General features: G+C 42.0%; 3 protein-coding genes across 4 annotated transcripts in view; all 3 read right to left on the bottom strand.

The window, feature by feature from the left end:
- Positions 1-26,256, bottom strand: part of LOC146495630 (interferon-inducible GTPase 5-like) — a 54,036-nt gene that overhangs the window by 23,479 nt on the left and 4,301 nt on the right. The gene's annotated exons all lie outside the window — the stretch shown is intronic.
- LOC146495631 (interferon-inducible GTPase 5-like) overlaps positions 1-26,256 on the bottom strand; it is a 143,388-nt gene that overhangs the window by 112,839 nt on the left and 4,293 nt on the right. The window lies entirely within an intron of this gene.
- Positions 23,370-26,256, bottom strand: part of LOC146495626 (interferon-induced very large GTPase 1-like) — a 46,680-nt gene continuing 43,793 nt past the window's right edge. The window contains exons 8-9 of one of the 2 annotated variants that reach the window (XM_085142678.1): positions 25,431-26,001; positions 23,370-24,674 (exon numbers count right to left, since the gene is read on the bottom strand). In XM_085142678.1, coding sequence (XP_084998804.1) covers positions 24,052-24,674; positions 25,431-26,001 — 1,194 coding nt within the window. In that variant the 3' untranslated portion in view covers positions 23,370-24,051. The remainder of the gene's footprint in view (positions 24,675-25,430; positions 26,002-26,256) is intronic. The other variant, XM_085142679.1, reaches the window with a different exon arrangement.

The raw sequence follows: 26,256 nt of genomic DNA, 5'->3' as shown, positions 1-26,256 counted from the left end.
TTGTTTCCCTTCCACGGCAGCAATAAAGCTGTGGGGGTTTTTTTAGTTTACTTTTCATCTCTGCCAGTTTGCGTTTGGTTCCTTCTCTTGCCTGCACACAGCCGTTTTGTGACAAAACCGCCCCATGTTGTGTAGCTTTCTGGAATTTATATTTATTGGGCTACATATTTATTTATTATACAGACTATACAGTTTTTATGTTTTATGTAACTAAAGTGTTTAATTATGTGGGCTACATAAAATAATTACGTTATAGACTATATTTTATATGAAACATGTATACTTACTGTATTTGACTCATTTTAACCAAAATAAAATTTAATGTAACACCTGCATATGTGTTAAAAAAATGGCTTTGATTTTGCCACCCCACATGATTTCCATGCCACCCTAAGAACATTTCTGCCCCTTACCTAACCCTAATGCCGAACACTAACCTTAACAGGACCATATCATAGGGTTCAGGTTGTGGTTAAGGTTCAGCGTGGCTAAGGTTAGGGCTGCCATAGAAAGCCATGAAGCAAATAAAATGTGAAGCACATAGAAAGCTTCAATTAAGAATCTGGAGCGTCTCATAAGGATGCGGATGTTACTATGACATGCATCAGGCCATGACACATTGTCGGTATGTGTCACGGGCACAGGAGGGACTCAGACGCAGACTAGAATCACAGAAATCAGTTTATTTTCTTCACACCGAGTACTAATCAAGTTGTGTCAAAGGCGTGGATTGCTCTTTTAAAGATTTTTTTTATTTTTGTCAGCTGTCTCAGCTGAAAATAACTGGATTCCACCATCAACCTAACCAAGGGAAAAAAAAGTCAGATTAGCTTGGGTGAAAGCCCGAAAGTTGAGGCACACAACGATGGGTGCCGCTGGTAAACTTTCTGGGCTGCCTTTCCTCATAACAGGCATCCCTCAAGATTTTCTCCATTTAAAGCAATGCATTATCAGGGATTGTAACATCTAGTCCTTTTACTGAATCTTATCATCCCAGCAGGGTATCTGATGAGCAGCAAGGTGTAGGTGTTGATCCCCCAGAGCTCAGTCGCTGACAGGTCACAGTCAGAAAACTCCTCAATAGATTCTCTCTTAGATAGTTTTCTCTCTCTCAGGGTAACACCAAGGCTGTGGGGTGGTGAAATGAGGTTGACTACAGCTCCGAATGCTCCTTTCACCCCTAGGACCACGACACTCTTCATTATAAGAGACTTTATGGTATTAATCTATATGTTTAAGTCATTTTTCACATATAAAAAGACAACATTCATAAATCAAATACATTTGTATTTGATTTATGAATGTTGTCTTTTACCTTGCAATTACTTGTGACCATTAATTCTCTAATGTAGAGTGGCTATCCTCTGGCACCAAGAGGATAGAAATGATTGGCTTAATTTAGACAGAACAGTCTCAGCTTTGGATTCAGACAAACAACAAATGTGTAAATGAAACCTACATCCAAGCACCACATTTGAACTTTTCAGGGGTTCTTTTAGAAACAAAGACTGGACCACTGGGAAGCAAAATGTTTGGTTTATTAAAAATATGTTTCACACTCATGTAGATGAGTCTGAGGGTCAGAGGCCGTCTCACTGCAGAGAGTCTTCAGGCTGAATCCTCAGGTGGTTCCTGTGCTGACAAAGACAGAAAATGTTGGAAACACTCGTGTGGGATTGGACAGGTAAATCATCAGGAGATGAGGCGTGCTTTTTATTAGCCAGCTGGATGGACAGTGCTCCTGGATTGGCTGACTGGTGTGGGGTTTCCCCTCTTCAAGAAGAGATTGGGCTCCAACTTCAGGGGGATCGTGCTTCTCAGCCTCCTTGATAAGGTCTGTGCCAGTTTACTGCAGAGGGGAGTCTGTCGTTCATTCAGATGTCGGATACTGGAGGAACTATGTGGTTTTTCGTCCTGGTCCTGGAAAGCTGGACCTGCTTTTTACCTTTTCAATGATATTTGAGGGTACGTCAGAGTTTGTCCAACCAGTAGAAGGCATTCAACCACTAGTCTCTGGTCATCCTGTCAGGGTTGCTTCAGGATCATGGGGTGTGTGGCTTGTAGGCCCCTGTACAACCACAGCAAGTGCTTGGTCTGCATTTTTGTGGGTATAGACTCCACCAGAGTGCTGTTTTTCAATGATTCTGTTCATAGTTTTATTGGACAGAGATTTAAGGTGCAGCCAAGGGGAGGACGGTGTCTGGCTCAGTGACCTCAGGATCTTGTTTTGCAGATGATGTGGTTTTGTTGGCTTCACTGAGAAACAATCTTCAACATTGGGGCAGTTTGCAGCAAGTGTGACACAGCTGAATCAGCACCTCAGAGTCCAAGTCCAGGGTCCTCAGTTGGAAACGGGTCAACTCCACACTTTGGGTCAGGAACAAATTCCCAAGTGGAGGATTTTAAGTATCTCATGATCACTTTCATGAGTAAGTGGAGTGGGGATGGATTGGTGCAACATTGGTGTGATGCAGATTCTGTAACGGTCTATTGTTTCATGTTTTTGGTCTGTGGATTCAAAGCTCTGACACACTGTGCTACAATTCTCTCTCTGCTGTTGGTATTTTACTGTAAATAGGACTTTCTTTCACCATCCACTGTGAAATGCTGTCGTGTTTGAGCCCACCTGGAGTGTTTGTCCTTGTTTTGCCTCCTGAGACACAGTATAGAAATGCCCATCACCCTTTGAGACGGGTGATATTTACTGATTGGGCTCTTATTTTTAAATGAACAAAGCTTGGTGTCTTGATCTTCAGGTGGTGTGCTCATTTGTGCCCCTACTGTGATGGCACTCCACCCCCCTTTGCTTTGATTAACAGTCTGGTATTACAGGTACTGTGCTGCAGTGGTTTGTATCATATCTATCTAATAGACTCCAGTTTGTGCATGTAAATGGAGAGTCCTCTTCACACACTGAGGTTAATTATGGAGTTCCACAGGGTTCAGTGCTAGGACCAATTCTGTTTACATTATACATGCTTCCCTTAGGCAGCATCATTAGAAGACATAGCATACATTTACACTGCTATGCAGATGACACCCAGCTCTATCTGTCCATGAAGCCAGATGTGGCAGAGGTGTGGCCCCTAGCTCAGCTGCAGGGTGGTGCAGTGAGCTCAAGGGGCGGTGCCAGGGTGGTTGGTGGGACAGGTGTATGGTGTTTCATTTATGAGCTCTCTCTCCCTTTATGATTTAGTGAGGCCGGAGCGGAGTGTTGTTGGAAAAGCTGCAAGCGTGGGTCCCGAACCAAAGTCGAGAAAGAAACTGTCAGTAGTGTGCCCTCATCCACTCTAATCCATCCATTTTAGGGTGGAGCCTTCAGTTATCAACCCTGAGGCAAAGGCTTAGTCACTAAAGAAGTTAAAGAACCATGTGAAGCAAAGCAGATAAGAAACATCCACAACACTATTTCAGTCTCTTAATCACAAAGAGGAGGTCCAACAAATCATCAAGCATTTGAAGCAGACACTGGAAAATCAACCTGCCACTCCACAGACCTGTACATGAAGCAAACTGGTAACAGCTGTTTTATATTGAAGTTTGTGAATTCATACAGACGCTCCCTTACGCTGACTCAGCACAGAGCACCGTGTATCCTAATTTCACGAGAATACATTTGCAGTCTGTCACATGAGTGTAGTGGGAGCCATCCTGAATGCTACCAGTCACATTAATGTGGCCTCCTTACAATGTCCACTGGCATTTTTTAGTGTGCTACTAAAAAGCAGGAAAAGCATCCATGAAATATGTGAAAATATGTGAAAAATCACTTTGTTAAAAATGATTTTGTTTTTCTGCCAACTTTATTTTGCTCCCTCGTTCTTCCTGTACAAGCTCATTGTCCTCTCTCTCACCATCCTCCTCACTCAACTTGAATTGGAAATGGTGGAAAATGACAAAAATATAATCTTATAATAGTTATAAAAAGAGCCAGTGATGGATCAGTAACAGGACACCACACTGCTGTTATGTGAAATCATATTCAGTCAATGTGTTCAAACAAAAGCTTTATCATTTTTGGTGAATGTGACCGCACGTCCACTCTCACCTGTTCCTCTCTGCTGTCTTCATCCTGCTCTCTCCCTCTCTGTCCTCCTCTCTCTGTCTCTGTGCCGTCGCCCAAAAGTTAAATGTTACAGTTAATAAAAGACAAACTGATCCATATCAGTTCATAGCAATGCTCAAACTGAATGCAGCCTACTGCTGACATGGACAGGTAACCTGCTGTGACCTGCTGTCACCTGGATCTGGAGCTGTGCTGTAAACAAACACTGAAGCCCAATTAAACCAGAACAGGAACAAATTTTTTTTTAGCAAACTAAAATAATAAAGAACATCAGCTGACAGCTCCTGATATCCCCGCAGACTCGTGGATCAGAAGGTTAAAGGTCGCTTATATTTTCTAATATTCGAGCTGTATTAACAAACGTTTCTGACCCTTCCTGGGTCACAGTAACGTCTCCACATTATCAGAACAGTTTGAACTTCTTCTGTATTTCAGTTAAAGTGTGTTTAAAATCAGAGTCACCGATTTACGTCATGAAATTGCTGCAGCAATAAAAGTATTTTTTTTTTAGTTAATGACAAACCAGCCTCTGCGTGAGAGGCGGTGACGTCACGACACCAACAACACTGAACAGTTTTCATTTAATCCTGTAGTGTTGTCAGTGGAAAGCTTCCACACAAAAATACTAAAATATTCTATTATTATTACTATTAATACCTAACAGTTATTTTCGGGGCGCTCAGATAAACTCGCCTATGGCCCTTTGTATCTTCTTCTTCGTGCTCAGTGCTCTGCCCCTTCTATCGAGGGCACGTCCAGGTGTCAGTGGCGTGTCCAGCGGTGTGGCCTGGGGGGCACAGGCCACCCCCCCAACCAGACTGGCCACCCCAGGTGCCACCCGGAAGCTAAAACAATAAAATTCAATCAAATATCGATTATGTTTTCACAGTGAAGCTCAGATATCCAAGTGTAAGTGAATGCAGCATCGGCTTCTGCACTATGAGCATCACGTTAGCAAAGGTAGGATACCCAAGCACAAGACACGGGACCGCAGAAAGCAATTTTTTGGTGAAAGAAAATGAGGAGAGAATAAATGTCCCTGTAAGTAATATTAAGTTTGTTGAGTTTAGTAAACTTTGGTGAAATTAGAATACCAAGGAAAAAATAATACTTAAAGAATTATTGCAGCCGTCAAATATTTCGGACAGTAGGCTGCTGGTGGGAGCTAACATAAGAGTTATGAGTTATAAGATATAATCCAAGTCGTAACATTGCTGTATGGAGCTGCAGATTTGGTTGCAGGTTAACATCGCTGGACTGGCCATCGGGCATACCGGGCATTTGCCCGGTGGGCTGATGACTTATTTATTTTTTGATTTGACATTTGATTTGATATACCTTTATTAGTCCCACAAGGGGACCTATTGCACGCAATGGCGGCGCCATCTTACCCTCCAACCAGACATACATTACACAAAACATCACATGGGGAAGACAGGTCAGAGAGGTATAACAATGGAAAATGCACCACATGAGGGAGAAAAAAATAACTCCCCCCAGACTGAGCTCCAACAGGGAGATCAGTTTGAGAACAGAAAAAAAACACCTCTGCACATGAAAAAACTCTTAATACACCAAAGAAACACATGACAAGTAACAGGGATGGGTAAAGGGTGAGAGACAGCCAGTGTAGACAGTACATCCGGGCCTGCAGCATAAGTGCTGGTCTCCTTGATCCACCGTCAGCATCGGAAGGGAGTAAGCATCGAAGGCGTTTGGAGGGCGAGGGGGGATGAGTGTATATATGTCTGTCCATAGTTCAACTGAGACAGTGTCCTTCGCCCTGCCAGGCTAAGTAAACAGTCTTCCAGCCAACCCAGGTGGCCTTACATAGGGGAAGAACAGTCTAAGCACAGTCTGTTATCAGGGTGTTGTTGTTCAGCTCCAGCCTTGAGACCGCAGCTGGAGCCGAAGTGGTATCCGCATGAAGTGATGGTGGTTTTTACTTTAGTGCGAACAACTCATATGAATTTCAAAGCTGTTCTAACAGTCCGACACTGGTTTCTCAATCTCCCGTTGGAGAGCTGTGCGCTTCTCCATGATGTTATCAAACTTACGCTCCGTGATGTTGTCATTCTTGTGCTCAAAGAGCAGGTTCTGAGAACTCATGACCGCAGTGAGCTTCTCCAAGATGTGATCCAGTTTGCGCTCAGAGGTGTTATTCTGAGTATTCACGGCAGCCGTGAGCTTCTCCAAGATCTTATCCGTGCTGCACTCAATGAGCCCATTTTGAGAAACTCACGCCTCGTCCCATCGTTTCAATAACGTCATGAACAATGAGAGGTGGTGGATGCTGGCCGATGTGTAAAAATAAGTCAGTTGTTTGGTGGTGGCTATGGCAGAGCTTCCACAGAGGCCAGCAGGTGGATGAGGGAAGGGGAGGCAGGAGGATGAGAGACCCGAGGCGGCCTCCGGTTGTGAGTATCAGGTGAACTGAACTTCAGGTAAGAATTTATGACCTGCAGTCTATCTGGGTCAGATATAAACCAAGTTTAGGTGGAGTTTATTTTTGTTGTGCTGACTTTTTACAGTCAGTTACAATAACTCGTACTGTGTGCTAGCTAGTATGACGGAGTATCTATACAGCTGGGTGGGTGCTATGATGTTACTGATGGTGAACTTTATTTTTTTCATAAGGTTAGTTAGTAGAGTTGCCAACGGCTCCTTAAAAATGGAATGGTCCCTCATTCAGAGAAAATATTACGCGTTTTACGTTGAGGTGAAAAGGAACAGTTTGTCCCGGACTTCAGCTACAATGAAAAAAGACAAAGCTGGATTTATTCTGTCTTTGCTGCACAGCTGCCTCTTCTTCTCTCATTCTCCCCCCTCTCTCTCCTGTTTCTACTTCAATCATGAAACTGATCAATGATCAGCTGATCGGCTTTTCTCTCTCGTTTGTTTATCGCCCACTTTGCACCAGAAAGAAGAAACCAGCAGATGTCGCGCTAAACAACAGCAGCACGTTTAAGCTTGATCAGCTGTTGTTAGAATGTATTTAATATTAATTTCTGGTATCAGCTGATGTTTGCTGGAGCCACAGCTGTAAAGCTGCTGGTCATGATGTGGGTTTGGTTATCTGGTGAGAGGGAAACATGAAGATGAAACCAGGAGATGTCCTTACTGAATCATCAGAGCTGAACAGGTGATGGAGAAACAGGTTTACCTTTTAGGTGACATGGATGAGTTGAAGTTATGAACTGTTTCTGAGAGACAAATAACACCAGGATCCTTTTCTAAGTAGCTGACAGCTGGTAACTGTGCAGGGGCGGGTCTAGCAAAGTGTTGCCAGGGGGGCAGGTAGGGCATTAACAGGGAGAGGGGGGCACAAAGAAATACTTTTCTTTCTTATTCTCATTTAAAATGTCTAGTTTTTAATAAATAATTATCTAAATCTTGCGAACAAAGTTCTGACGTAAAATGTATAGAAATCATACATATACTAAAAAGACTGTACATCACTGTCACAATAGCGTTTGTTTTCATTCAAATGGCTTTAATACCTGGTGGGCCGGTCTGTAGTCAAAATGCCCAATTTTTTTGTCCCAGTCCCTGCAGGTTAATACTGGCAGTGTCACCATGCCAGCTGACTGTATTTCATCATCAGCCAGAGTTGTTCTTTATACATCAATATTACCAAAGTTTTTTTTTTTTTTAAATATTTCATATTTAGACTTTAATGACACTCCCGGAACATCAGCTTCTGTTTTATGGGAAGCAGGGAAAGCTGTGATGAGAGTTAAAATAATTTCTTTCTCATCACATAAAAAGAAAAAAGAAAACAAAAATATTCAGGAATTAGAAAAAAACATCAAATCACCAGAAGAAGCCTACGCGTCACACCAAGATCAGGAAACATTGAACAAAATACGCAAAACAAAACTAGAATTAAATGAGATAATTGATAAAAAAGCTAAAAATAAAGAAAGAAAAAACAACTATATGTGCTGTTCAAGATCCATCTGGGAACACAATATATGAACCGAAACAAATAAACAACATTTTCAGGGATTTGTATAAAACCACAAATAAACCCGTCTAAAAGGGAAATTGATCAGTTTTTGGACAACATAACTCTTCCAAAATTATTAGATACTCAAGCAATGGCACTGGATTCACCACTGACATCAGGTGAACTCCAGGAAGCCCTGGTAAGTATGCCCAATAATAAGGCTCCAGGTCCAGACGGCTTTCCTCCAGAATTCTACAAGGAATTCTGGACAATAAAAGCACTAGCTTTTTACAGAACGTTGTTAGAAATCAAAGAAAAGGGCAGACTTCCATCAAATATGAATTCTGCAAACATCAATCTCCTGTTAAAACCAGGCAAAGACCCTGTATATCCCTCAAGCTATCGTCCAATATCCCTTATAAATGTAGACCTCAAAATAATCTGCAAAGCTCTCTCAAAGAGACTAGAGAAAATAACCCCCCTCTTAATTCATCCTGACCAAACTGGTTTCATAAAAGGTAGGCACTCATCAACAAATACACGTAGATTACTTAATTTGATAGATTACTCATACAGTAAAAACCTTGAAACTACAATATTTTCTTTAGATGCAGAAAAAGCATTTGACAGAGTTAACTGGAAATTTCTATTTGCAACTTTACACAAATTTGGTTTTGGATCCTCTTTCATTAACTGGTTAAAAATATTATATAATTCCCCAACAGCTTGTGTCAGAACAAATGACCAAACATCCTCCAGCTTCTGTCTCCTGAGGGGCACCAGGCAGGTATGCCCACTCTCCCCTTCACTGTTTGCTATTTTTATTGAACCACTAGCATCAGCAATTAGACAGAATTCAGCAATTAAGGGCATAAAATGCAAGAACGTGGAACATAAAATCAGCCTTTATGCGGATGATGTGTTACTCTTTCTCCAAACCTCACAAACCAATATCTCTGGGGTGACTGAATTGATAAACTCTTTTGCAAGAATATCAGATTACTCAATTAACTGGTCAAAATCTACCGTCCTTCTGATTAATTGCTCCTTCCATAATTCCTCTTCTACACCACTGCAATCGGGAAATATAAAATATTTAAGTATTAATGTTTCTCCCAAGCTTGCAGATCTAACTCAATTAAACCATATCCCACTTTTAAAGAAGGTAGAAGGTGATCTGGCTAGATGGAAATGTCTACCCATATCACTCATGGGAAGGGTTGCCGCTATAAAAATGATGGTCTTACCAAAAATAAATTATTTATTCTCAATGATCCCAACTAAACCGCCACAAGATTGGTTCAGATCTCTAGATTCATGTATGTCCAAATTCCTTTGGAAAAATAAACCCCCACGTATAAGCTTTAAAAACACTACAAAAGACCAAGGATAAAGGAGGATTAGAACTACCTAACTTTCAGCACTACGTCTTAGCCAACAGGCTTCAGTTTATCTCAGGATGCCTAAAACATACCCTCTTAGATGAACCTTGGCTAGATGTAGAACAAGCACTTTGCAATATTCTAGAGATTTCAGATCTACCATTTATCAGCTCAAACATCAAACGACATGAATGCTTTAAAAGCATCAACATCAGCTCTTCTCTGACAGCATGGTGGGAGTTTCTAAAATTGAGTCTTCATTAATCCCATGCAAACGTACACCTATCTGGAACAACCTGACATATTACAAAACAATAATATGATAAACTTTTCAGATTGGAGTGGTAAAGGAATCAAATATTTAGAACATACAGTGGGGCAAAAAAGTATTTAGTCAGCCACCGATTGTGCAAGTTCCCCCACTTAAAATGATGACAGAGGTCAGTAATTTGCACCAGAGGTACACTTCAACTGTGAGAGACAGAATGTGAAAAAAAAAATCCATGAATTCACATGGTAGGATTTGTAAAGAATTTATTCGTAAATCAGGGTGGAAAATAAGTATTTGGTCACCTCAAACAAGGAAAATCCCTGGCTCTCACAGACCTGTAACGTCTTCTGTAAGAAGCTTTTCTGTCCCCCACTCGTTACCTGTATGAATGGCACCTGTTTGACCTCATCATCTGTATAAAAGACACCTGTCCACAGCCTCAACCAGTCAGACTCCAAACTCCGCCATGGCCAAGACCAAAGAGCTTTCGAAGGACACCAGGAAAAGAATTGTAGACCTGCACCAGACTGGGAAGAGTGAATCTACAATAGGCAAGCAGCTTGGTGTGAAAAAATCAACTGTGGGAGCAATCATCAGAAAATGGAAGACATACAAGACCACTGATAATCTCCCTCGATCTGGGGCTCCACGCAAGATCTCATCCCGTGGGGTCAAAATGATCATGAGAACGGTGAGCAAAGATCCCAGAACCACACGGGGGGACCTGGTGAATGACCTGCAGAGAGCTGGGACCAAAGTAACAAAGGTCACCATCAGTAACACACTACAACGGCAGGGAATCAAATCCCGCAGTGCCAGACGTGTTCCGCTGCTGAAGCCAGTGCATGTCCAGGCCCGTCTGAAGTTTGCCAGAGAGCACATGGATGATACAGCAGAGGATTGGGAGAATGTCATGTGGTCAGATGAAACCAAAGTAGAACTTTTTGGTATAAACTCAACTCGTCGTGTTTGGAGGAAGAAGAATACTGAGTTGCATCCCAAGAACACCATACCTACTGTGAAGCATGGGGGTGGAAACATCATGCTATGGGGCTGTTTTTCTGCCAAGGGGACAGGACGACTGATCCGTGTTAAGGACAGAATGAATGGGGCCAAGTATCGTGAGATTTTGAGCCAAAACCTCCTTCCATCAGTGAGAACTTTGAAGATGAAACGAGGCTGGGTCTTCCAACATGACAATGATCCAAAACACACCGCCCGGGCAACAAAGGAGTGGCTCCGTAAGAAGCATTTGAAAGTCCTGGAGTGGCCTAGCCAGTCTCCAGACCTCAACCCCATAGAAAATCTGTGGCGGGAGTTGAAAGTCCGTGTTGCTCGGCGACAGCCCCAAAACATCACTGCTCTTGAGAAGATCTGCATGGAGGAATGGGCCAAAATACCAGCTACTGTGTGTGCAAACCTGGTAAAGACCTATAGTAAACGTTTGACCTCTGTTATTGCCAACAAAGGTTATGTTACAAAGTATTGAGTTGTATTTTTGTTATTGACCAAATACTTATTTTCCACCCTGATTTACGAATAAATTCTTTACAAATCCTACCATGTGAATTCATGGATTTTTTTTTCACATTCTGTCTCTCACAGTTGAAGTGTACCTCTGGTGCAAATTACTGACCTCTGTCATCATTTTAAGTGGGGGAACTTGCACAATCGGTGGCTGACTAAATACTTTTTTGCCCCACTGTATACTAGAAGGAACAGAATTTATTTCATTTGACAGACTAGTTACACAATATGGGATCAACAAGAAAAGATTTCTAGAATATCAACAAATTAAATCCATAGTAAAAACCGGGTCAAGTTGAACTACAAACACCACCAAGTGTGGTTCAATTTCTTACTCTTAAAACCCCCAAATTACTATCCAAAATATACAGAATGCTTTCTAAAACGGATGAATCAATATCACTTCCTATTGCAAAATGGGAAGCGGATTTATCCGTTAACTTAGACCAAAACTTCTGGTCTCAGATTTGCTTAAAAACCTTTCATTTAATCAGAAATCCCAGTCTTCAATTAATTCAATACAAAATACTACATAGAGTGCACTATACAGGTCATCGGATGTTCAAGATGGGCTTTACGTCTACCAACAACTGCTCACACTGTCAAACCAATGCACCGGACAATTATATCCACGCTCTTTGGTTCTGTCCACCAGTTCAGACGTTTTGGCGCGAGATATCAAAGTGTCTGAAATGTAACATTCCAACTTCCCCTTTAGTGTGTTTGTTGGGCAGCTTAGATAATGTCACTACAGATAAGAATATAGCCCATATGGTTTTCACTGCCCTATGCATAGCCAAGAAAACAGTCCTCATGAACTGGAAAATAAAAATAATCTTAATTCTAACCAATATAGAAATTATCTATTAGATTACATTAGTCTCGATAAAGCCTCTGCCACCACATCAGATCAATTGCTCTGGGCTCCTTTGATCAGCTCCATCACCTAGTGGGGGTGGGGGGTCATAGTTTGGTCCCACCTTCGCTGTTGTGATTGGTGTGGGGGTAGGGACAGGCTTAGGGCGTCGGGGGGTTCCCCAGGAGCATCTTCCTTGGGGGGCTCTGTTGGCTCTTAGGTGACGGTTTCCTCGTGGCTGCGTGCAGCGGGGCTAGGGTAGGGTCTGTGCTGACGGACGTGGGTTACTGACCTGGTAGCCTGGCTGCCCCTGGGTGGGTCCGGGACGGGCGTGAGGTTCTGGGGGCGCTCCGTCTCTGGGCTGGGGCCCTGGCTGGGCCTCGGGGGCTTGGGTCCTGGTTGGTATGTTGCTGGGGATGTGGGCGGGTGGGTGTATGGGGGCCTGGCCCTGGCGCAGGGTGCCACCAGTGCATCGAGCCACCTGGGGGGCTCTTCAACTGGTGGGGGAGGTTGTTACACCTTGCAGGAGGTCTCCTCTCTTCAGGAACTGACTCTGCATGAGGGGGAGATACAGGAGAGGTGGAGGAAGATCTCAGCATGGGCGTCTATTGTCTTGTGTAGTCTGTAAGATGACTGGATGACGGGGTGGGTGCAGTTTTCTCTGTGGTGGGGTCAGGTGGGCTGTCCCGGGCTCTGTGGGGCCGGGCGGCGCTGCTGTTCTGGGCCCCAGTCCGGATGGGCCTGGGCCCCCTTTCCCTGGCAGGTTGCGGAGTATGGGGGTGCCTACTGGGGTCAGCGGGGGAGCTGGCCCCAGGAAAAGGGGTCACTTGTCCCTCCCTTCCTTCCCTCCCCATCTCCAGCTGCCTCCCTCTTCCCACTCCACCACAATCACCCACACATGCAGGGCCTTGGGGCAAAGGTGTGTCACGAGGGTGCAGGGGAGGCATCCCCCCCTCTGTCCCCTTCTGGCTTCTTGTGCCTCAATTTTATCTCACAACTTAGACATTCACATTACTCACACTCTCATAACACATACATATAGGATCTTGGGGGTGGGCACGCTACACAGACTCCAAAAGACCATCAGGGTGTACACCTCACCCCTGGCGTCTTTGCCCATCTCTCAATTTTAAATACACGTAGACACTGAGGGCTAGCAGGAGGGGCTTTGCGCTTAACTGCTGCTCTCTGGCAGGTAGCTCCATGCCCTCCTGGGTTTTAAATGCACCTTAGAACACACATGCATCAACACTACATATGAGCGGGTGGAGGGAGGTTTGGAGTCTTCACACACCCCCGTTCTCTGCGGCCTGCTGGAGCGGGGGGCCGGGAGGAGGAGTTGGCCGTCCAACTGGGGTCTGGAGTGTGGGGTCTCCCTGCTGCTGCGGAGTCGGGGCGGTCTGCTTCTCCCCACCGCAGTGAAAAGGGTAACACAACCTGGGTCTGGGTGCAGTTTCCCCCTCCAGGGGCAAAGGTACCGAGACCCGGTTCTTAGAGTACGCTTGGGGAGTGTGATTGTGTGTACTGTGTCTCTTTATGTCTGTTTCCACGTTGGGTGAGTGTTGAGTAATTGCATATGAGAGCATGAGGGTGGGAATGGATGTTTGTATCTGTGTGTGCCTGTATGTCTGTGTCTATATGTCAGGTTGGGTATCAGACGCCACCTCTGTGGGGACATCTCAGGTCCTCCAAGGTATGGAGGCCTATCTCCCCCCACCACTCCCCCTGCCAGTGGCAGACGCCCTCAGACATCGGTGCGTTGGCGGTTCTTTGTGTCCGGGGATGGTCGTCCAGGTACACACTGGCTCACTCCTTGGTGGCTGCTTGTCGGGGCCTGGATCCTGGGGCTCGCTCGGGCCACTTCGGGGGTGGGGTGCCCTTGGCGTCTCAGCCTGGGGCTCGGTCACTCTGGCACAGCTGGCTGCCGGCGGAGCTCACGGGCACGTCACTGCAACCCCCCCCTGGCTTCTGCTCCGCGGCTGCTGAGTGACCCCTCATCTGGGACTCTCCTCAGCTCTTTCTGGGACAGTGGCACGGCCCCCCCTCTGTTGGTCTTCCTTGGTCTCTTGTGTTCTGGGGGCCTCTGGATGTCTGGAGTCTTGATCTCCTCCATACCTGCTTCATGCCCTGGAGGACGGGGCTGTCCCCCCCCCCACACCCTCTAGCAGATCATTACATGAAGGAACCTTTTAAGAAAACAAGCGCGTCCATGCTCACAGGTGTACACACGGGTGCTCACACACACAAACTACACCCTTTTTGGCTCCTACCTCAAAGCACACTGTGCGCTGTCGATCTTACGTGCTGCACAATAATGTTTAATATTTAGTATTTACTGTTATATTCACATAGATCATCGTGATGTTGTTTATTGTATTGCTCTCGTTTTCTTCTGCTTGTTTTCTTTTTTCTTTCTCAACAGGTGATCCAGGTGATTGATATATGTATTTTTTTTTGTCTACTTATTTAGTTGGTTTTTGTTTTTATTGCCCTTTATCCCCGTCCCTCTTCTCCGCTGTTTTCCCCCCTCTTCCTTTCTCCCTTTTCTTTTCCTCATTCAAGTCTGTCCCGTGTCTAGCAAGTGAAAATAAAAAAATAAATAAAATAAATAATAAAAGGTGAATCAAATAGACCATTACGGCAAGGCTGGGATGGTCAATTTGGTAAAGTAAATCCATTGGGCATCGTTCTTCGCTTTTAGACAATAATTCTGATGCAAAAGAACCAAACGGGACAGGTGAGAAAAAAAAAAAAAAAAAAAAAAAGGAGAATGGAGTCGTGTCTCTCTGAGGGTGCAACACTGACATTCTTCCTAAAAGCATGCACTGTGACAGCAGTAGTATTAATAATAATCTAAATGAAAAAGTGAACTATCAAAGATTTAATATTCATTGTAAATAACTTGTGAAGCTGAAATCCTCAAAAACATTCAAACAAAATGTACATATGCTATAATGCCTTCAGGTCTGCTCTCACTGAAAACTATCGTGTCTCTCAAATATTAAAGCAAAAACATAATTTGTTATTATGACCCCAGTAAGGACCTGAGACACTCAGTGTGCTTGTAATGAGGTTTTACTCACAAAATGTTCATTTTTTCAGTTTCTCGGTTTCCTGGCCTGACAGTTTCCTGCCGTGTCCACATGTCCTTCTTTCCTCCAACTCCCAGCATCACTGCATAATTACAGGTATGGCCCAGTAAAATGGACCATATAGTAATGTGGTTACTTCAAACTTCAGAGGACAATAACAGGGAGTACGAGAGAAGAATCAGCAGAAACATCCCTGTGTGCTCTGAGGGCCTGTAACCTTTTATCAGTATGGAGGTCTCAGCTCATCTGCCTGCTCTGCAACATTATTTATTTAATGTACAGATAAATAACAATAATAATTGTAATATTGAATCCTGACAGGGCCAGGTCAAAGGCACATTAATCTCAAATGAAACCTTCCTTTTCTTCAGGGAAAAAAAAGGAAACGATCAGGTGAAAATCTAAATATTCCTGTCCTCACTAAGCTCTTTGAGGATGCTAACATTCCTCTGATGTTCCTGAGTCTCTGCAGACTGCCAATCTTTCCATCACAGCAGGAAGCTTGCACTTGGCTAACCACAGGTCTGGTGTGTGTGGTTGGGTTTTCCCTGTCTTCTTCCTGCAGTCCAGAGACTGAGTCTCTCTGTGGTAGCTCTGTGGTAGACTAGCCTGCCTGGGGTGCACCCCACCTTTCACCCTAATACAGGAATAGGCTCCAACACCCCCTCGACACACCACCCAGCCTGAGACCCTGAACTGGATAAGTGGAAGAAAGCAAACAGATCTTTATTTATATTGTGACAAGTGTCATTTCCTTATTGCACTTTCACCCCTAGAAACAACACGAGTCCCACTGCTCGATTGATTTCAGAGTCATCTACATGCAAACTACAGATTCTGGGTGTCTTCTTGGTAACGTCTGATCTTTGAGCTGCAGCGATGTGTGCGGGATCATTTGTCGTCCTCTTTATCTTTCATTACACACATGCAACAAACTTTATATTAACATTTTTTAACTGCTGCTTGTTGATGATAAAGTTAAACTCTGAATCATGTTGTGTCTCTTTTGTAACAACAGCACTCAGAGATTTCCATCCAACGACTTCTCTCTCCTGCATGAGAACCTAGAGAGAGAACTTCCTGAGGTCCAGAGAGATGCTCGGCTGTTTGCCACGTCCAGCATCAACAAGCACAAAGAAAGTTTGACGTCCAACATAAAGAAAGTGTTTGAAAGGCTTTGGATGTGAAGCAGTAAGTAACCGACAGTGTGACTCAGTGATGCATTTAAAGCTGCTGTATACAAAAGAGCTTCGTAGTATTGTTCATTTCCTCTGATCAGAGCACAAAAATACACAAAATATAATAATGTACAGTTCTATCAAAACAGAGTGTCTTTTGCTCCAAATACTTATTCACAAGTACTTAAAAATAAATAAGGAATATAACAAAACACTTTTACAAAAAGAAAACATTTCAAGTATCTCAAGCAAGCCTGATACAGCAGTTTTCGGCACAGGCGTCACACTTTCCATTTAGTCACAACACAGTATTACAAAGAGTTACAGCAACCTCTCCCAGCTTCACACACTCAATCATTCCTCTTCGTCACATCAATACAGCAAAAAATGGGATCTTAGTGTCAGTACATATAGAGCAGGGCTGTCAAACTTTTCATATATCAGTTAGTGATGGCTATCGGTGTGTGGGAGCTGAAGCTCTGCTGAGAATCCTCACAGGCAGGGGTGGGACTTTATTTTGATGGGGACACCATACAGCTAATCACATGCATAGATAGACTGGGGTCATACCATTATGTGAAAGAAGGAAGGGGGGCAGACATTTCAAGACAGCGAGTCTAGTGGTACAGGCCAGGTACACAGAGAGACGGAAGTCAGATTTAAATAATTTAAAGTGTGTCAGGAAAACATGAAGAAACAAGTAAAAACGTGAAATTAGTATCTGTCTGTGCTTCAGGGAAATGCTGAGTGCATTTAAAGAAAATGTATAATATTAGGAGGATAAAGTGATCCCAGTTTTAATTTCAGCCATTTCCCACTGTGGAGGACAAAATGTGGCAAACTTGTCCTTAAACCTCATGTGTGTTTTCACTGGTAGCAGCAAATCCATAAAAACAAGACTTTTATGAAAACACTGAATAAAAATTGCTTTCTTGAAAAAGACCAAACGTACAGTTCAGTGAATATTAGATAAACTATATGTAAGTGTTTTTGAAAGGCAGAGATGCAGAAATGCCTGCATGCAGCAGAGCCACGGTCAGTGTCTGAGTCTCACTGGGCTGAGCGTGAGCGTGAAGCCGTTTATTATTAAAATTCTCTGATCTGCTGCTCACCACAAACAAGCACACACAGATATTTTGGACTTAACTGTATTTTCATAAGTTTTACAGCTTTTCCTACTGATAAAGAAAATAAAACAAAACCCTCCCTTATGGCCATTACTATGCACAGTAATTAAGCAATAAACAATTCAATGACAAAGTTTCTGTTTTTCGCTTTCTACTATAGAATTTTATTTTTAATTTATTTTTACAGACTTCAAACAAGAAACATAAAAAGGATAGTGTGGGCAGTGAGCTAGCAGAGCTTTCTGTAGTTTGTTTCTTACAGTTTCAGTCCAGAGAGTCGTGCTGACAGATTTCTTTTTTCCTCATCTTGTAGAAAAACAGTTCAGTCTGTGACTTCTTCACACTGACAGAACGTTTCACTGGTCAACTTAAGCCAACTTAAGGTCAAAGTGGACCGGATGTGGCCCTGCATGTAAAATAAGTTTGAGACCCCTAATTTAGACAATATATAATGTAGAAGAACTACAGATGTGATGTCGTTTTCTAATTCTCTGTTAACATCAGCACTTTGATCAGCTGAAATGATGAGACTGATGGAGTTTCTATATTATCATTTTGTAGCTTTCAGCATAATAACCTCCTTTGATGCAGACTGTATGGTGTAAGGTAACATGTAGAAGTGTGTAGCACAGAAACTAGATTGTGATGAGTGGTCACTGCCCTCCAGTGGTCACAGTGAGGAACTGCAACACAAATGATACATGTATGATTTAGAACTTTTATCTTCATCATTGTTGATAACATTTTATGAGTTTGTCTTAAAACATTCAGATGCTTCATGTCATTCATGGTGAATAATAAATACTCAGCAGAACGTACAGGAGAGGACTTGATGCACAGACTGGATCGATCATGCAGCTGATGAAGCTGTCATCAGGACATCAGCAGCACATTGCTGACTAAGAAGTATATTGATAGATACATGTGAACTAAATTAAAAAGTCAGATTTAGAAAAAAACCCTCACTGCTCAAAATAATAAAGTCTTATGTTGACCTGAAGTCTGAGCGTGGAGCAAAATATCCTGGTCAAAAACACGTTTCCTCACAGTGTTACTGGAGGCCAAGGTAATGCCATCCAGAGGAAGAATCTGGTTAGATACCATATTTCTAAGCTTTTCAGGGCCGAGTACAATAACCTTAGTTTCTTCTAATGATGCTGCCTAAGGGAAGCATGTATAATGTAAACAGAATTGGTCCTAGCACTGAACCCTGTGGAACTCCATAATTAACCATTTACATGCACAAATTAGATAGGGTTAGGGTTGTAGGGCTGTAGGTATTGCAATACCTGTAATACCTACAGCATGTTCTAATCGCTCTAATAGGATATTATGGTCAACAGTATCGAATGCTGCACTAAGGTCAAGAAGGACAAGCACAGAGATGAGTCCACTGTCAGAGGCCATAAGAAGATCATTTGTAACCTTCACTAAAGCTGTTTCTGTGCTGTGATGAACTCTGAAACCTGACTGAAACTCTTCAAATAAACCATTCCTCTGCAGATGATCTGTTAGCTGTTTGACAACTACTCTTTCAAGGATGTTTGATATAAAGGAAGGTTGGAGATTGGCCTATAATTAGCTAAGACTGCTGGGTCTAGAGATGCTTTTTGAGTAAAGGTTTAACTACAGCCAGCTTGAAGGCCTGTGGTACATAGCTGATTATTAGAGATAGGTTGATCATATATAAGATCGAAGAATTAATCAATGGCAGGACTTCTTTGAGCAGTTTTGTAGGAATGGGGTCTAAAAGACACGTTGATGGTTTGGAGGAAGTAATTATTGAAGTTAACTCAGAAAGATCAGAGAGAAAGTCTAAAATATCAACAGTTATCAAATTTGGCTTTTTTATTTCAGTAATGGTTACATTTTATTTGTAAAGAAGTTCATGAAATCATTACTCGTCAAAGCAGGGGTGGGGAACTCCAGGTACCAAGGCCCGGTGTCCTGGTGGTTTTAGATAACACGCCCTGGGTCAGCACACCTGAATCAAATGATTAGTTCATTAGCAGGCCTCTGGAGAACTTTAAGACATGTTGAGGAGGTCATTTAGCATTTAAATCAGCTGTGTTGGATCAAGGACACATCTAAAACCTTCAGGACCTGAGGCCTGGAGTTCCACCACCTCTGTGCTAAAGGGATGGTTGGCTCAACAGAGCTCTGACTGTTTGTCAGCCTGGTTACAGAGCTGAAGAGAAACCTGGGGTTGTTCTTAGGGTTGTAGTGAGATGTTCTGGCTTTGTGGAGGGCTTTCTTATAAAGCAACAAACTATTTCTCCAGGCTAAATGATGATCCTCTAAATTTGTGACACGTCATTTCCTCTCCAGCTTACGAGTCATCTGCTTTAACTCAGTAACCAGTAGGTGGCAGACAGTCACTCTGACAAATAAGTGACTGGCCCAGTAATCCCTTACAAAAGTACCACAGGCCAGTTATGGTACCAGAAGCCGTCAGTAACACAGAACGGCTGTTTTGCTGTGTTTCAGAGCAATAAACCTCAGTGTGCACCTGGATGAACCTCGTCCTCCTTCAGTGTGTAACAGTGACAGTAAAACTAAGGCACAGCAGTGAATGTTTGGAGGGGGCTCGATGAACAGAGGGAGAGGTTGGTTAATGGAGGTATGGAGAAGCTGCAGTTGGGGACGGTGAAACAGATTGATTCCTCTTCTAGTCTTAAATACTGCCTGCAGATTGGCCTGGATCTCCCACAGGTGAGTATAACAGGTGTAGTGACGAGGGCTCCGCCCAGAGGCGGGACCACAGGGACACCATGGAAAAATCCAGATGACTCAGCCGGCCCATGACCACTTCTCATTTGAGACTTTTTTTAACAGCAGATCCTTAAACGTAGTTACAGCACTTTCAGAAAGACACCTGCTGTGATGAGTCCTCATGTGTAATCCATTATTCTAAATGTAAAGGCTACTGTCACTGATTTTCAACATCTGGATGTTAAAATCAGCTCCGTCTACATGCGGCTCCAACCTTGTATGTTTTTTATTAAATTTTTCTGGGGTTTTAGCAGCATGTTCATATTTCTAACTTGCATAATTTTGACAGGATATATTTTTATAGAGAGCAAAATATTTAAAGTTAAAGTTTGTTTTCAGTTTATTTATTCTTGAATTATATTCCTGTCTGTTTTTATCCATATTTATGGTTATAAACATTGTTTTAGTGTGTTCAATAAATGTTTATCTTAATTGGCCCGCGACCTAAAGTGTGCCTTGAGGTTTGGCCCCTGTGCAATTGAGTTTGACGCCCCTGGACTAGAGTCATGGTTACTTTGTTCTACCGGAGACATGACCTACGGACCAAAGGGCAGGAAAGACTGTTTAGAGGTAATATTGTGTCTAGTGATGGTAAATTCGATTCTTTTTACTGAATCGAGTTTTAATGAGTCACTCACCAAAGTGAATCGAGTTTTTTGAGTCATTTGAGTCACTGAGTCAGTTGACCAGAGAGTGCAAAAAATTTACATTTTCACTCAAACTTAATTTGTTTCTCTTTTCATGTAAATCCTACTGCTAAGAAGAGTGATTGAAAAAGAAAAACAACTATTTTTACAGAGAAAAGAAGAGAAAAAAAAAGATTTCTAAAGGGAACATTTATTTTGTTTATTTTTATTTTATTTGTATTTTCCTCAAATGTGTCAAATATATATTTCTATACATATTTAAATGTCCACTGAGCTGTGAGCCAGGGGCCGGTAATGCGCCCAGTGATGGAGATAACAGCGTTACTTTTTTCAGTAACGAGTACTATAACTGTAACTCCGAAATGACAACACAGGCACGGCTTCTTCAAGACGGGCGCTTCGCTGCATTTAATGAACGCCATGAAAACTACAAACATAAAACACAAAGGCTTTAAGCGCTTCAGTCTATCAAAAGTAACACTTGTGCTTTAACAACAAAAAATTACCTCGTGGCCGCCTGCCACTTCGGAGGTCCTAGAAGAATACCTTTACAGTCTTGCTCATTCTAAATTAAAACAAAATAATTAGAACACCATACATTACAATACAGTTATGGCAAATGACAAATACCTTGTACAGCTGGTAGACTAACCAGGCCTTTGCAGATAGCTCGCTGAACTCCTTAGCGTGATTATTAAACGTGGGCTCACAGCCTATACTATCACGCCCAAACCTCGCGATAATAGCGGTGTAACAAAACTTGTTCTTTGTGACAAGATAAACACACCTTTACAACATTGACCACAGAAATGTACAAGCAAGAACATTTTAACTGCTGGAACCATCTATTAAACTTCTTTATACATAAGCCATTTCTGTGACACTTACAATAACTAATTACTATTTCTATCGTTACAACGGCGTTACCGTTACTAGCAAGAAAATGCGGTGCGGCCGCGTTACTATTTTTCAACAAACAGACGGTTGAAGTTGTGTTCAGCTTACCGCATCTTATATCAGTAGGAAGTAGCTGTAAGTAATCTGGGCGCTACAGCTTTAAGCAGCTGCGCGCTCCCACGGGTGGCAGTCACTTTCTGGCAGACGATCATTTTTTGGCACAAAACCTGGAGCTCAGGGGGCAAAACAATCGCATGAGTGCTGCTGTTTGACTGAGGAAGAATAAAGTAGTCGTGGTAAACAATCACATGACCACTTCAAGATGACAAAGCAACAAAGTGACATTTACCAGTTTATAAATTGTGTTGACCGGCCACGTAAAACCAGAGTCATGATAAACAATATACACGCCGTTTTTTCCTCAATAGTTTAGTCACGTTTACTGTCTAAGGACAGCGCAGCGAGCACTCTCTGCTTGTGAGCAAAAACAACCCTGCCCTTTCTTGTTGGTGGAAAAATGCACCATGTCAACCAAAAAAATGATATGGCAACATGGTTGTTTAGGAAGAGGTGGAAGTTTTAGGAGTGAAGTTTTGTCTTTTGTAGTTAGTGTGTTGTCTTGTGTAGTTAGTGTGTAGTGTTGTGTAGTTAGTGTGTAGTGTTGTGGATAGTTTTGTGTTGTGTGTCAGAACAATGAGGCGACTGCTGTCTCCAGGTAGAAACAGGAGTGATACACCTGCTGCTGTCAGACTTGCAGGTATCAGGCTGTGATGTTGTTTGCAAAACTTGTGCATATAATTTTAAAATTGTCAATTTATATTTGCGTTTAAAGTTATGAAGTATGATCCATTAAACATGGTTGTGGTTGTTACAGTAAAAAATATAACTTTTTCTACTCGGACTTAAAGTTTTTTGTCTGATTTTAGATCTATTGTGTTAGTACAGTATGTCAAAATGAAAACATAACTGTAAATTCAGACGCGTGAGGTTGTGCTGAAAAAGATGAGACCAAACAAGGCAAATAAATAGTTTTTAAAGGTGAAATGTAGAGGAAACATCAAAAGTAGTTAAAATGACCAATTATACCCTAGACCCCAGAGGGTTAAACTTTTTTTCAAAGTAACGCAATAGTTACTTTTCAAGTAATTAATTACTTTTAGAATCTTGTAACACAGTTACTAACTCAGTTACTTTTTTGAAGAAATAACTATTAACTATAATTAATTACTTTTTCAAAGTAACTTGCCCAACACTGCTAAAATGTGCTGTTAGCATGTTAGCAGAGCGATGCTACTATGAACTGAGGAGCTATTGTCTTGATGTGAGCTTCTACTCAGGGTTTTTTCCTCCAGTCCAGAGCAGAAATGTTTTGTTAAGAAATTGGCTGTTGTTTATTTCCCCACAGTTTTAATTATAAGCTAGATATATTTCTACTAATGAAATTAGTTTGCTAACAGCAACAGGGATGAGTCAGTGAGTCAGTTGCGCTTGTGAATCATGATTCACGAGTCAGTAAAGTGATTCTTGTGTATTGAACGATTCGTTCATGATTCGCACATCACTAATTGTGTCCAACTCACAGACGCTGAGAGAGCTGATTAACTCTCCTTTTTAAAGTAACTTTAATTTAAAACACTTTTTAAATAATGACATTAATGGTAAAATGTTTATCAAGAAGAATTTATTAATGAAAAGCAGGAATAACGTTGATGAACATTTGGATTCATATCTGTATTATTTGTGTGGTAGTTCCTCACTGTGACCACTGGAGGGCAGTGAACTCTCATCACAATCTACAGTCAACAGGACAAAAACACCACAGAGCAGTTTCAGCTCTACACACCTCTGTTCATCATCAAACACTCTGCATTAAAAGTATTTATTATGCTGTAAGCTACAATATGAATACAAAAGAGTTTCATCACAAAGTAAATCAAACAAAAGAAATTCGGACGATGATGTTTCAGGAGCAACTATCACATCACTTGATCTGTAAAAAGTGATGACATCACCAAATCACACAAAGGATTAAAAAAACATCAGTAGCTCTTCTAGCAGGTTTTATCTGAATAATAACATCACATTTGTTTCTGTATTGATGTGATGAGAAGAAATGAGACCTGCTGAGGCCTCTGATACATTTATCAGCTATAGTAGGAAAATGGCTCAAATGTGCAGCTGCAACATGATTTGTTTCAGTATATTTATATTTAATGATTTAAACTAATTTCATTTGTACTTTTTTAAGTTTCAATCATCTTTTACTTTCAAATTCACACTGATGTGTTCAGACTGAAGCTCTTTCAAACACCCTCTGAGCATCTTCAGCGAGCTTATCGAGGATCAATTTCAGAATTTTGTAGGTTGTGGTGAAAGAGAGACCCGCTGATACTAGAATTCCAATAAATGGAATCCACCTGCATGCTTCCTCTGCTACAATTAATGCAGCTACGGCCCCAAGTTGGGCCATCACCTTCAGGAGGAGCCCTGTAGTTATTTCTGCTGCAGCCAGTGGTGAAACGATGACAGCACGTAGATCAGCGTAGGGCACACCTGTTCTGGCAGAAAGTCTCTTCAGAGACGGGACATCGAGACCAAACGCATGAACATAATGTGTGACAACACGAACCAGCAAAACAGCATCAACAGCAATAGAAAGACCAGGAACTGGAACAGCTGCTACAGCTGCAGACAGAGTAGCCCAGTATTTTATTCTGGATTTCAGAGCTTGTTTCTTCTTCCTGATGATCTCTGGGTTGAAGTTGGGCATGGCTCCCAGCAGAGCATCTCTCTTGTGTGCAGGAAGGTCTCTGTCTAAGGTCTGATGTAAGAGAGGGAAGTCGTACAGGTGGAGCTCAAAGCTGGACACCAGGAAGACCTGTGGAGACTCGAAGCCTAATCCTCTGAGACCTGAGTCACAGAAGAAACACACAGTATGAAGATTAAGTATGAAATAATAAATCATCTAAAACTAGGCTTTTCCATTCAGGGGATTCATTAACTCCTCTGACTCCACAGAGTTATAAAGGATTATAGTTTAGTTGTGTATAGTTTAGAATAATCTTGGATCCTATCTGCTGCTGTTTGTCATGTCATTAATATGAAGAGAAACTGCAGCCCAGAGAGTCTGAACAATACCAAACAAACATCGAGTTAGAGATTAACAGCAGCAGGCAGCTGTTCTTCAAGAAACATCAAACAACTAAAGTATGTTTGTTGATGGAGACAAAAACTGGAGATAAAACTGATTATATGTTTATACATTGTTGACCCAATAAATGAATTTGATTGATAATTTTATCTTGTCAGTCAAAAATGAACAAATAAATTAAAAATCTGTTTTCATCCTAAATCTTGGTATCAGACTGAGAGAGACAGTAGCAGTTTAATGAGTGATCAGTGTTATAAAGTTCAGCTGTCCAATAAAAGCCTGACCTCTCCAGCAGCTGCAGGAGGACAGATCTAAATAACTTCATACACTTGAAACATCAAATAAAGTTCATACAGCTTCTCTCAGTGATCACTGATAATCAAAGTAATTTGTCATTTTTCTGAGTATGTGATGATGCAAACAACAGAAAATAAAGGTTATTACATTCACACATTTTTAAAGAACACATCCAGAAATTAATCTCACACTGGGATAAATGATCACTGAACACTCACCGTTAACACAGTTGTCTCTGATTTTTGTCAGAGCCTCGTCTGCACTGAAGTTTCTCTTTCTTCTCTCAGCATTTATATCGTTGTCGATCTTTGAGCGAACAAAGTAGAACTTTTTCTTCATCCTCTGAATCTCCTGAGCGAGTTTCACGTCATTTTCTCTGAAGCGAGTGTCTGAGATGACGATGAAGAAGTCAAACTTCTCAAATCCAACAAGCTCCAGGTACTTATCAGCTGGAAACTTGGTGGTGCCGATTCCAGGAAGATCCCATAACATAACATTGGGATACTTTGGATGGGGGTACGATGTGACCTCCATGGTGGTTTCTGTAACACCAGTAGGAGCAGCTCCCTCATCATCATCGGACATCCCTCTGAGGGCGTTAACAAAGGTGGATTTACCAGCCCCAGATTCTCCTGTGATGGCGATATTTAGTGGGATGTTTTTCTCCTTCATCATTAACTCTTTGATCTTTGCAGCAGCTGCTGGTGGGTCTTTCTTCAGCACAGCTTCATTAATTTCTTCTTTAACTAATGCAAATCCAAACTGGTCGTCTGTGCTTGTACTTAAAGACTGAAACAACAAAAGAGGACAAAATTTACTTTTGCGATTTGGGAGGCATGAAATGTAACTATCACAATCTAACATTATACATACAACTGGCCTAAAATGCAACAATTAAATCAATTAAATAATTACTAGGGATGGGTATTGATAAGATTTTCACAATTCCAATTCCATTTTTGATTCTGTTTAACGATTCAATTCTTTATTGATTCTCTTTTAAAAAGGAGAACACTAAGGTCGATTAGCTCAGAACTTTGTTTT

Source organism: Neolamprologus multifasciatus, chromosome 19, assembly GCF_963576455.1.
Source record: "Neolamprologus multifasciatus chromosome 19, fNeoMul1.2, whole genome shotgun sequence".
NCBI lineage: Eukaryota > Metazoa > Chordata > Actinopteri > Cichliformes > Cichlidae > Neolamprologus > Neolamprologus multifasciatus.
This window is presented reverse-complemented; position numbering and strand designations above follow the sequence as displayed.